The following is a 13,837-nucleotide window of genomic DNA, read 5'->3' on the forward strand; positions in this document are numbered from 1 at the left end:
AAAAAACAAGAGCCTAAAACATGCTGCCTACAAGAGACCCACTTTAGGGCAAAGGGCACATATAGGTTAAAAGTGAGGGAATGGAAAAAGATATTTCACGCAAGTGGAAATGACGAGAAATGGGGGTTGCAATACTCATAGCAGGCAAAACAGACTTTAAAACAAAGGCTATAAAGAAAGATAAAGAAGAACACTATATACTGCTAAAAGGATCAATACAAGGAGAGGATATTACACTTGTCAACATATATGCACCCAATATAGGAGCACCCAGATACATAAAACAAATACTAAGACATAAAGGGAGAAATTGACAGGAACACAATAACAGTAGAAGACTTTAACACCACTCTCACATCAATGGACAGATCTTCAAGACAGAAAATCAATAAGGCAACAAAGATCCTAAATTATACAATAGAATAGTTAGACTTAATTGATATCTTCAGGACATTACACCCCAAAACAGCAGAATACACATTCTTTTCAAGTACACATGAAACATTCTCTAGGATTGACCATATACTAGGGCACAAAACAAGTCTGAACAAATATAAGAGTATAGAAATTATTTCAAGGAACTTTTCTGACCACAATGGCATGACAAGAAATCAACCACAGAAAAAGAAACAAGAAAAAAACAATTACATGGAGACTAAACAACATGCTATTAAAAAACCAATGGGTCAGTGATGAAATCAAAGAAGAAATTAAAATATACCTTGAGGCAAATGACAATGAAAACATAACCAAACAAATTCTATGGCATGCAGCAAAAGCAGTTCTTAGAGGGAATTTCATAGTGATATAGGCCTTCTTTAAGAAACAAGAAAAATCTCAAATAAACAACCTAAACTACCACTTAAAATAATCAGAAAAAGAAAAACAAACAAAACATAAAGTCCACAGAAGGAAGGAGGTAATAAAGATCAGAGAGGAAATAAATAGAGATTTAAAAATTAGGAAAAGTCAATAAAACCAAGAGCTCATTCTTTGAAAGCGTAAGTAAAATTGACAGATCTCTGGCCAGGCTCACCAAGAAAAAAGAGACAAGACCCAAATAAACAAAATAAGAAATGAAAGAGGAGAAATCACAACTGATACCGTGGAAATACAAAAAACCATAAGGGAATACTGTGAACAATTCTATGCCAACAAATTTGACAACCTAGAAGAAATGGAAAACTTTCTAGAAACATACAGCCCACCAAAACTGAATCAAGAAGAAATAGATAACTTGAACAGACAGATCACTAGAAATGAAATAGTATCTGTAATAAAAAAAACTCCCTACAAACAGAAGTCCAGCACCCGATGGCTTCACTGGGGAATTCTACCAAACATACAAAGGAGAACTTATACTGATCCTTCTCAAACTCTTCCAAAAGACTGAAGAGGAAGGAACACTCCCAGAGACATTCTATGAAGCCACCATCACCCTGATACCAAAACCAGACAAAAACACTACCAAGAAAGAAAATTACAGGCCAATATCTTTGATGATTATAGACTGAAAAATTCTCAACAGAATATTAGCAAACTGAATCCAACAACACATAAAAAAGTGCATACACCATGACCAAGGGTCATGACCAAGGATTCACCCAAGGGTCACAAGGATGGTCCAACATATGCAAATCAGTCAATGTGATACACCACATCAACAAATGAGAGGATGAAAACCACAAGATCATCTCAATAGATGCAGAAAAAGCATTTGATGAAATTCAACATCCATTCATGGCAAAAATCGCTATGAAAGTGAGTATAGAGGTAACATATCTCAGCATAATAAAAGCTATTTACAATAAACCCACAGCCAATATAATACTCAATGGTGAAAAGCTGAAAGCCTTCCTGATAAAATCTGGAACAAGACAAGGATGCCCACTCTCACTGCTTCTCTTCAGCATAGTATTGGAAGTCCTAGCCACAGCAATCAGACAAGAAAAATAAATAAAACGTATTCAAATTGGTAGGGAAGAGGTAAAACTGTCATTATATGCAGATGATATAATAATATATATATAGAAAAGCCTAAAGACTCCACACAAAAGCTATTAGGACTGATAAATGAATTCAGCAAGGTAGCAAGATACAAGATTAACATACAGAATTTGGTTGCATTTCTTTAAGCTAACAATGAAATATAAGAAAGGGAAAGTAAAAAAGCATTACCTTTTAAAATCGCACCCCCCAAAATAAAATACTTAGAAATAAACCTCACCAAGGAGGTGAAATACTTATATGCTGAGAACTACAAAACATTAATAAAGGAAATTACAGATGACTCAAAGAAATGGAAAGATATCCCATGCTCTTGGATTGGAAGAATTAATATCGTTAAAATGGCCACACTATCCAAAGCAATCTACAGATTTAGTGTGACCCCTATTAAATTACCCATGACATATTTCACAGAAATAGAAAAATTATCCTAAAATTTATATGGAGCCATAAAAGACCCAGAATTACCAAAGCAATCCTGAAGAAAAAGAACAAAGCAGGAGGCATAACCTTCCCTGACTTCAGACAATACTACAAGGCTACAGTAATCAAAACAGCATGGTACAGGCACAAAAACAGACATATGGATCAATGGGACTGAATAGAGAGTCCAGAAATAAACCCACACACCTACCATCAATTAATCTTCAACAAAGGAGGCACAAATATACAATGAAGAAAAGAAAGTCTCTTCAGCAAGTGGTGTTGGGAAAGCTGGACAGCCACATGTAAATCAATGAAGTTAGGACACACCCTCACACTATACACAAAAATAAACTCAAAATGGCTTAAAGGCCTAAATATAAGACAAGACACCATAAAACTCCTAGAAAAGAACATAGGCAAAACATTCTCTGACATAAATCACACCAATGTTTTCTTAGGTCAGTCTCCCAAGGCAATGGAAATAAAAGCAAAAATAAACAAATGGGACCTAATCAAACTTATAAGCATTTGCACAGCAAAGGAAACCATAAACAAAATGCAAAGACAACCTACAGACTGGGAGAAATTATTTGCAAATGATGCAACTGTCAAGGGCTTAATTTCTAAAATATACAAACAGCTCATACAACTCAATAACAAAAAAGCAAACAACCCAATCAAAAAATGGGCAGAAGACCTAAACAGAGATTTATCCAAAGAAGATATACAGATGGCCAGCAGGCACGTGAAAAGATGCTCAACATCGCTAATTATTAGAGAATTGCAAATCAAAACTACAGTGAGGTACCACCCCACACCAGGCAGAATGGCCATCATTAAAAGTCTACAAGTAACAAATGCTGGAGAGGGGGTGGAGAAAAGGGAACCCTCTTACACTATTGGTGGGAATGTAAATTGATGCAGCCACTATGGAAAACAGTATGGAGGTTCCTCAAAAAACTAAAAATAGAGTTGCAATATAATCCAACAATCCCACCCAGCCAAAACTATAATTCAAAAGGATACATGCATCCCTATGTTCATAGCAGTACTATTTACAATAGGCAAGACATAGAAACAACCTAAATGTTCATCAACAGATGAATGGATAAAGAAGATGTGGTATATATATATATGTACAATGGAATATTACTGAGCCATTAAACAGAATGAAATAATGCCATTTGTGGCAACATGGATGGACCTAGAGATTATCATACTACTTGAAGTCAGAAAGAGAAAGACAAATACCATATGATATCCCTTATATGTGGAATATAAAATATGACACAAATCAATATATCTATGAAATATAAATAGACTCATAGATATAGAGAACAGATTTGTGGTTGCCAAGGGGAATGGGCGGTAGCGGAGGGAAGGATTGGGAGACTGGGACTAGCAGATGCAAACTATTATATATAGGATGGATAAACAACAAGGTCCTATTGTATGGCACAGGGAACTATATTCAATATCCTGTGACAAACCATAATGGAAAAGACCATGAAAAAGGATATATACATATATATACACACACACACATATATGTATAACTGAATAACTTTGCTGTACAGAAGAAATTAACACATTGTAAATCAAGTATACTTCAATAAAATTAAAAAAATAAAGTTGGGAATGGAAAAAAATGTTACAAGGCTAAGCACAACATGGGGAATATAACCAATACTTTATACTAACTATAAAAGAAGTATAGCCTTTGACAATTGTGAATCACTATATTGTACACCTGTAACATATAATATTGTACATCAACTATACTTCAATTTAAAAAATTTAAAAAGAGTGTCAATACATCAAGACAATAGAGCAATCACAAATATGTACCCCAAAACAAAGACCCCAAATTCATGAAGCAAAAACTCACAGAATTGAAGGGAGAAGTAGACAATTCAACAGTAATAGTTGGAGACTTCAGTACCCCATTTTCAAAACAGATAGAACATTAGACAGAAGATCAGTAAGGAAATAGAAGACTTGCACAAATCTACAAGCTATTTAGACCTAACAGACTGTAGAGCATTCCACCTAACAACAGCAGAATACACACTCTTCTCAACTGCATGTGGAACATTCTCCAGGGTAGGCCATATGTTATGTCATAAAGCAAGTCTCAACAAATTTAAAAGGACTGAAACTTTCCTGCTGTTAATAGGATTTTAAAAGCAGTCCCATTCCTAATACTATGTTTTCTGTTCATAACCTTGAGTTCTAATTTTCCTCTCCTAACTGATTTTAAGAACTGATTAGGGCAGGAATCTTCCTTTTCCCATCTTTGTAAGCCTCTCTGGGTATTCAGCAAACATTTGTGTAGATCCAGCTTTGCTAACTAGCAGTCACTGATTTGTTTGCTTTTGCACAATGTTGGTCTGGACAGTGTTTATGAAAAATCTGAAATAGTTGCCAAAATTAAGACTCTAAACTTTTCAGATAAAAATCTGGGTATTTGGCTTGTCTTGAAAAATGGGATGAACTGGCAACCCTGGACCCACTTCCCCATATGGTAAGAGTTAGCTGGAGCTAATTAGCAGCTGCCCCTGTAGAAGGGCTGGGCTCTGCATTTCCCTTAGTCTAATGTGTGTGTCCTCTACATGAGAAGGGGTAACAGTGCTGTTATTAACTCACTTGCTCTATTTGTTTTTACTGAAGAATTCTTAAGAGGAAAGTGAAAATTTCTTACATGCACATTTCTATCCAAGACAGAAAAACTAAAACTAAAGGCTAGACTTAGATGGGAACATATGTTATTTTTCTTTTGGTTTACAGACTTCTTACATCCGAATTCAGCTCATTAATTGATTCCTTTAATAATATTTATTGAGTGCCTACCTTGTGCGGGCACTGCTCTAGATGCTGGTGAATAGGATAGACAAAGAACCTTAGGAAGCTTACAGTCCAGTTTCCTGGCTGGGCCCTAGAGCCATGTGGTTGTGACTCTCGGTTTATATCAATGAAGACAGGATGTCTTCAGTGTTAAAACCTTCAGAAGGACCAAGGGGAGTGAGGATTTAGAAGAGGCCAGGGGATTAGGTGATTGGGAATACTTTTATTTTATTTTACTTTACATTTTATATTATTTCATTTCATTTTACATTATTTTATTTTGACTGCTCTTACCAGTTTTACCCACAGGACCTTAATAACAGATGAGCACAGAGACATCTGTCTTTGTGCTGATCAGAAGCCCATAACAAAAACAGACCTTTCCAAAGTCACCCTTCTGGGTTCTTAAACATGGTGCCAGGTCTCTCCTGTCCTCCTCACTCTGGGTGAGGTCTTTAAGTCTGGCGGCCACGCTGACCAGAGCTGACCCTACAGAGTGCCCCCTTTTATTCTTCCCACTGTCTTGGGGGGGTCTCTTCACCAACCTTACTGCTTACCAGTGACGTCCCTGGAGTGTCTGTTGGAACAGGAGGTGGGCAGGGAGCTGAAGGCTGACCCAAGGGTTCCAGCCACCCACTGACACCCAATAGTCACTACGTGGCTAAGGTGACCAGCACTGTTAAGTAGGCGTGAACAAGGCTACCAGGGCGGCAGTGACACACCGGAACTTCACGGAACCACCAGCAAATCACAGGGTACATGGGACTGAATACCCCTAACGGCTTTCCATATTGGAAAGAATTCTGCATCGGAAGTCACAGGACCTGGCCTGCAGCCCAACTCACTCGCCATTAGCCATCTGGGTGATGGTGTCCCTGGGTGAGGAGTGAAGGGCAGGATGCAGAGGCCTCTGGATTCCAGCAGCACTGGTTCTGGGGAGATACTCCCCCTGGGATGGCATGGAGGCAGGAGGGGCCGTGCAGGAGCACAGGTTGGGGAGGACGAGCTCGGAGACAGTGGCTCAGGACACAGTCCTCTGGGGCTGGACTCCGGGGACAGTGGCCCGGGACACAGTCCTCTGGGGCTGTACACCAGGAACAGTGGCCCGGGACACAGTTCTCTGGGGCTGGACCCTGTGTCCCACTGGTGGATGGCCCGGCCTGGCCCGGAGGTGTGGCAGGAGGAGACAGGCCTGGGTTTGGCCCCAGGAGATCCTGCAGGGCGACCACAGGCACCGTCCTTTGGACAGGATGCCGGCCCCGCTGAGGCCTGTCCACTGTGAGCACGGTCTCCGCCCCCGTCAACCCGGGCAGCCCCGCACGTCCACGCCTGTCTGTGGCCCGGGCTCAGTGCCCCCTCCTCGTTCGGCACAGAGCCTCCGAAAGGGCCTCCCCAAGACTCACCAGCTCGGCCTTCCGACCGGCCTCCAGCTGCCCCGTCTCCTCCGGCCTCTTCTGTGACCCGGTTACATCCTCCTGCAGAATTCAGTTCATTGTAGCCACCGTGCCGCCTGGTGGGTCACTCGAGCCGTCCGTCCAGGCGATGATGACCATGGCCTGGCCCATAGTGGTTTCCACTCGCCTTCTTCAAGAGGTACCCAAGGGGCCCTTCCCGTCACCAAGTTTCGGCCTAAAATCTGCATTGGAACCCATATGACAGTCTTCCTCCAAGTGGTCCAAAGGGGTTCCGAACTCGGGGACTTGTCTCGGTGCAGGCGTGCTCTGAGAGCCCCTGGTGTCGTGGGTTTTCTCCCTCGGGACGAGATTCAGGCGCGTGAAGGGCGGAAACCGAAAGAGAGGGAGGCCGTCTTTTTAGGGCGAGGGTGAAGAATGACCGTCGGTACTTCAACATTCCAGATGCTCCAGAAATGATGGACCTTGCAGTGCTTGGCGGAGGGGGAGGGGGGAATTCCTGAAGTTTAAAAAGGGGTTATCTTTTCATTATTTCATTATTTCCCAACATCCTAATTAAAAGCAAAAGCCAAAAAAAACTGACAAGCTTCCACAGCAGGGATATTGCCTGAATTCCGAAGGACACATTTTCTGATCTGCTCGCCATCCCCAGTACAAATCCCGCAGTTATTCATTATGGGTGGAAATCCCATTTGAAGATAAGCCCATCCAGTTCTTGTATTAACTTTTTGACTGGGTAAGCTAGGCTGTATTTGCCATCGTGGCTGTGGCCGCTGTCCGGGCTCCTCCAACATTGCCCTGTGGCGTCTCAATCTCCCCTTGGGCGGCCGCTGTGGCTCCCCCTCCTGCCCTCAGCGGCGCGCTCCTTTCTGGAGGGAACCGCGGCTCCCCCACCCCGCCCCAGGCCCCCTCACCGATTGGGCGAGACCGCTCACGTGATGGCCTGCCTCGGGAAGAGGGGCGCACCATGAGCATCCTCGCGAGAGCCCACGGGATTGCTTTTAGAATGCAGGAAGGCTCAGGGCGGAGGGCTGTGACAGTGTGACGTTCAGAGTCTTCATTTAAGAAACTTGGTGGATACCTGGAAGGGTAATATAATGCTGTATCGAGGATGGAGGGAGTTTTGTCTGTTTTACGGCAGGGGAGAGGGTGAAGATATGCATACATTTGTAAACCGAGATAAGAGGGGCATAGGTGAGGGAGAGATGGGAGATGGAAATAGAGTTTTATCCTCTAACGTGCAAAAATGACTGTAGAGTGGGAGATGAAGCCACAGAGACAGACATAATACATTCTTAGAAGACGGGAAGCAGTGGGGTCACAGGCAGCAGAGAGGAGGAAGTTAGAACCTCGGAACCACAGGGCGGGGTGCTGCTGGCACGTGGGGTGGGGTACCTCCCCGGGCACGGGAGAGGCTTATCCCGGGGAGGCACCAGCCAGCCTCTGTGGAGGCTGGAGAGGGGTGTGTGTGTGTGTGTGTGTGTGTGTGTGAGTGTGAGTGAGATGAAAATGAGGCCCCAGGTTGCCTCCTCTTTCTTCAGCCAGCCAGACAAGAGCTGAGAGCCAGAAAGCCTCCGGACTGGGGGTAAGCAGGTTAGTGAAGAAGGTAAAACTAGAGTTTATATATATTTAGAGACAGACCTCCTTTTATTGTGTTTCACTTTATTGTACTTCATAGATACTGGATTTTTTACAAATTGAAGGTTTGTGGCAACCCTGGGTTGTCAGATGGTGGTTAGCATATTTCTTTTTAGCAGTAAAGCATTTTAAAAATTAAGGTATGTACGTTTTTAGATATAATGCTGTTGCACATGGAATAGAGTACAGCATAGTGTAAACACAACTTTTACACACACGGGAAAAGCAAAAAATTCGTGTGACTCACTTTTTTTTTGCTGTACGTGGGCCTCTCACTGTGGTGGCCTCTCCCGTTTGCAGAGCAGAGGCTCCGGATGCGCAGGCTCAGCGGCCATGGCTCATGGGCCCAGCCGCTCCGCGGCATGTGGGATCTTCCCAGACCGGGGCACGAACCCGTGTCCCCTGCATTGGCAGGCAGATTCTTAACTACTGCACCACCAGGGAAGCCCGTGACTCACTTTATTGTGATATTCACTTTATTCCAGTGAGCTGGCCCCAAACCTGCAATATCCCTGAGGTATGCTTATGTACATATACCTACATTTGTACACTATATACGTAAGAGTGTGTGTGTGTGTGTGTGTGTGTGTGCGCGCGCGCGTGAGTTTAACCAACTGAGAACTTTAGGCCAGCATAGCTTTTTTTTTTTTTTCATATTTGTTCCTGATTTCCCTACCACTTGTGACTTTTTCTCTAACACAAAGTGTAAAACCAAAGTTTCAGAATTCTCCATGAGTCTGGCTGTCAGTTTCAGTGGACCTTGGTGTGATATTCCCAGTGAGTAGTTAACCATCTCAGTGTATGATGTTTTATTTATATAAACAAGTTCTGGCTATGTTAATCCTTAAGAGAATTCTTACCTACTACTCCTCATGATTCTTTAAAAGAAAAGCAAGATTCCTGCCTTGCAGAGTTTTTACATACAATGCAGATAACTTTAAAAGTCAACTTGGAGGAATGTATCTCTCCATGTTTTCCAATGAAAGTCTAAATATGATTTATGTTCATGGTGAATTTTTCTCCCCAAGTTTCTTCATGGATCCAGTGAGACCAGTATTTTGAAACAAGGTTGAGACAGAAGCATATTTGGACTGTCTTTAGGCTTCTCTCTGCTACCTAGAAATAACTTACTTATTTTCTGTAAGAATAAAAAATAAGCTAAAATGTCTTTATTATATTTAGTTTCAGTCCTAAATTGATACCTACTAGGAAATCAGAATTAGGAGTTCATTTTGCAAGGGTTTAATATGACAAAAGTCCTTTGGAAGTATACATTTAATTGCTAGCAGTGTTCTTTGAAATGCTCTGTACTTCTGTCTACCGATAAAGCCTAGGGGTACTATTTATTTCCTTTATAAATGTCTACTGTGTGCCAGACTGCAGTGAATTCTGAGATTCTGTTGGAACATCTTGTTCAGTAAATGAATATCGCCCCATAGTACTATAGTCACTCGCTTTTACACACCTCAAGCTTTAACAACACCTTCCCGGGAAATTTTTTAAAAGGGAAAGAACAAGGATACAAAATCCATAGGTAAAAGTAGACGTGGATGCGTCCATGTATGCATTTGGTAGAATGCTGTAAACATGCAAAATGAATTCTAAATTCATTGAGAAAATGTGACTAAGATGTTGTGTTGCAGAGACCTTCATACCGAGATTTGGTGTCCTTGCCTTCAGTTTTCCCACAATGGTTCTTTGTTTTTCTCCCACAGTAAGGTGTTTCCCAAAGGCCTTCCTGAGGAGTTCGCCATAGCAGCCATGTTTCGGGTACGAAGAAGCACCAAAAAGGAACGGTGGTTTCTGTGGCAGGTTTTAAACCAGCAGAATATGCCACAGGTAAGGAACCAGAGAGATGTACTGATCTGTGGCCTCTGGTGGGGTTAGGCCAGGTGAATCTTGGATCTGTGGGCATAAATTTGGGAGCAGACCTCATGCACGACTATTCTGTCGTTTAGTGGAATCATCCACAGGGAAATGCCAGTATTCTCAGAGTCAGAAGGATCTTGCTGAGATTTGTAATGGGAGAGCCTGGTGGATGAGGCAAGATTAGTTTGTTTTCTGTTTTTGTTTTGTTGTTCTGTTTGTTTTTTTCTACTAGATTCCTATTTTTGTCTGAAGACACTCTAACTACCCTTCGTTTACAACTGCTTCATTGACACCAAGACCACTTACTGACGACTTCTTCATTTCCTATTATTTCTGATATTATACATCATTTTAAAGCTGTTCATTGTTTCCTCTGAAAATCCTTAGTAAATTAAGACATGAGATACAAATATTGATTCCATCAATAAAAATAATTGAACACATGCTAGATGCTAGTTAGTGACAAAGATAAGAGACTGGCAAAGCGTGATTCCTTTTCTCAGGGAGCACATAGGTCTGGGGATGCCATGTATGAGAACAGCCTATTGGAGCATGACCACAAGGTGACAAGTGTGGTGGCCGAGGACAGCTTGGAGTTGGGTGGGGACTGTGCGAGCATGGAAAGGACGGCTCCCCCAGATGGGATATGAGAAGAGCAGGGGTCTAGGAATACTTGTGGGAGATGTGGCATTTGGGCAGAAAGGAGGGGACGCAGGTGCTCCAGGGAGGGGAGGTAAACATCACAATTTCTTATGGGCACCATCCATCTGTGTTTATTTCCATACATATCCATTGAAATGTTTTTCATTTCACTGGTCTTTTAATATGTTATTATATAGTCACAGTATTAAGATGGAAATATGACTTGAACAGAAAGAACATGTTCTCTATGAAAATGTATTTTCTTTGCACCATGCAAAGCATCAAAAGTTAAAGAAGTTGATCTCAGTTTCCATGCTAAGAGAAGTGATTATTTCTTATTGTTTTTAAATTAGTAACATTTAATTCTTGAATCACTCATACAGAATTATGTGTATACTTAGATACACACACACACACATATGCACATACGCACACACACACACACTCCTAGATGTCCTCTCAAGAAAGGAGCATATTACATTCACCAGATATCCCATATTTAAACCATTTTTGTAGCGGTTGTTTGCTGTTCTTTTTTTTTTTTTTTTTTTTTTGCGGTACGCGGGCCTCTCACTGTTGTGGCCTCTCCCATTGCGGAGCACAGGCTCTGGACGCGCAGGCCCAGCAGCCATGGCTCATGGACCCAGCCGCTCCGCGGCATGTGGGATCTTCCCAGACCGGGGCACAAACCCGTGTCCCCTGCATCGGCAGGCGGACTCTCAACCACTGCACCACCAGGGAAGCCCTGCTGTTCTTATATGTTAACAAATCCAACGGACACAAGTATCATCTAAAATATTTTACTGAGTACCTCAGTTCTACTAACATGCAGCTTGAGTTTTTTTTCAATTATTTTATTTTTTTATTGGAGTATAATTGCTTTACAGTGTTGTGTTAGTTTCTGCTGTACAACAAAGTGAATCAGCTATTCGTATACATATATCCCCATATCTCCTCCCTCTTAAGCCTCCATCCCACCCTCCCTATCCCATCCCTCTAGGTGGTCACAAAGCACCGAGCTGAGCTCCCTGTGCTATGCACCTGCTTCCCGCCAGCTATCTATTTTACACATGGTAGTGTATATATGTCAATGCTACTCTCTCAATTTGTCCCACCCTCCACTTCCCCCGTGTGTCCACAAGTTCGTTCTCTACGTCTGTGTCTCCTTTCCTGCCCTGCAAATAGGATCATCTGTACCATTTTTCTAGATTCCATATATATGCGTTAATAGTCGATATTTGTTTTTCTCTTTCTGACTTACTTCACTCTGTATGACAGACTTTAGGTTCATCCACCTCACTACAAATGACCCAGTTTTGTTCGTTTTTATGGATGAGTAATATTCCATTGTGTATATGTACCACATCTTCTTTTTCCATTCATCTGTCGATGGGCATTTAGGTTGCTTCCATTTCCTGGCTGTTGTAAATAGTGCTGCAGTGAACATTGTGGTGCATGTCTCTTTTTGACTTATGCTTTTCTCAGGGTATATGCCCTGTAGTGGGATTGCTGGTCCTATGGTAGCACCTTGAGTTTTGATTTGTGTGCTTTAATAGTTTTTAAAACTGAATTTCAAACATTTAAAGATCATTTGCATTTTTGCAGGTTTCTATAGCAGTTGATGGTGGAAAGAAGATGGTGGAATTTATGTTCCCAGCTGTGGAGGGAGATGTGTTGAACTACGTTTTTAAAAATCGAGAACTCCGTCCTTTGTTTGATCGTCAGTGGCATAAACTTGGCTTCAGTATACAATCCCAGGCCATTTCAGTCTATACAGACTGTAACTTAGTTGCAAGCCGGCATATTGATGGAAAGGGCACTGTGGACTTCCACGGAAGGACTGTTATTGCAACCCGAGCTTCAGATGGCAGGCCTGTGGACGTGAGTTGTTAGCTAGTAACATTTATAAATTAAAATAAAATATCTTATTAAAACCTTTTTCCTTTAATAACTGTATAAGATATTCCCTTCTCAACACTGTTTAAATTAATTTGCTATCAGATGTGTGAAGCATAGCTATGTATTTCCAACTATATATATATATATATTTTTGTGTGTGTGTGTATGTGTGTGTGTGTGTGTGTGTGTGTGTGTGTGTGTGTGTGATACGCGGGCCTCTCACTGTTGTGGCCTCTTCCGTTGCGGAGCACAGGCTCCGTACACGCAGGCTCAGCAGCCATGGCTCACGGGCCCAGCTGCTCCGCGACATGTGGGATCTTCCCAGACCGGGGCGCGAAGCCATGTCCCCTGCATCGGCAGGCGGACTCTCAACCACTGTGCCACCAGGGAAGCCCTCCAACTATATTTTTACATATATTATTTTCTATCTATTTTCACCCATTTTTCTGTAGCCTGTGAATTTAAAAGAACTAGGTTATGCCTTAAAAAATAAGGTTATTAAAATTAACTCTTAGTAAAAATTGAAAATATTATACAAAAGTAAGCTTGGTCTAAGTTCCTATGTCTTGAATAGAAAGGACTGGAAAAAGATGAAATTTAAGTTAAACGGTTCCAGATCATCTGGTGTTTTCATTCAAGAACAATAGGCTATTTTTTCATCCTCAGAATCACAAATGTTTGTACTGCAGACTATTTTTCATTAGCTTATAATGTTTCTTTAGAGTTCTGTTGGACTGAAACACAACAGTAGGTCATTGGATGAGAACAATTGTCTAGTAAAACCCTTTCAGATGAAAAGTTTCTTTAAAAGTTATATTTATGCTCACATGGTACAGATTTATTATCAATTTCCCAAAGGCCTATAATCTTTAAAAAGGGGGATATATCTAAATTTGATGACTTCACATTTTCTTATGGGTGGAATGATGGGAAAACCCATAAAAATAATCTGAATGCAGGACACCAATAGGAATTGTTAATGCAAAGCCCTTAACAGTTCAATTTTGTTTCAAAAGTACGGTTCTGTGCACATACATGTTTAGCCAGCATATTATTTCTAAAGGCCCCTGTGGAAGGCATCAGAGATAGATGACAGATGG

At 41.6% G+C, this 13,837-nt stretch overlaps 1 protein-coding gene across 1 annotated transcript in view; it reads left to right on the forward strand.

Annotated features, from left to right (window-relative positions):
* COL19A1 (collagen type XIX alpha 1 chain) overlaps nt 1–13,837 on the forward strand; it is a 356,054-nt gene that overhangs the window by 35,173 nt on the left and 307,044 nt on the right. Inside the window, exons 4-5 of the mRNA XM_089921716.1 lie at nt 10,043–10,166; nt 12,444–12,719. Of these exons, the coding sequence (XP_089777842.1) occupies nt 10,043–10,166; nt 12,444–12,719 (400 nt within the window). The remainder of the gene's footprint in view (nt 1–10,042; nt 10,167–12,443; nt 12,720–13,837) is intronic.

The sequence above is a fragment of the Delphinapterus leucas genome, chromosome 12 (genome assembly GCF_059928025.1).
Source record: "Delphinapterus leucas isolate spDelLeu-1000000601 "Yukka" chromosome 12, BTC_Dleu_Yukka2, whole genome shotgun sequence".
Lineage (NCBI taxonomy): Eukaryota > Metazoa > Chordata > Mammalia > Artiodactyla > Monodontidae > Delphinapterus > Delphinapterus leucas.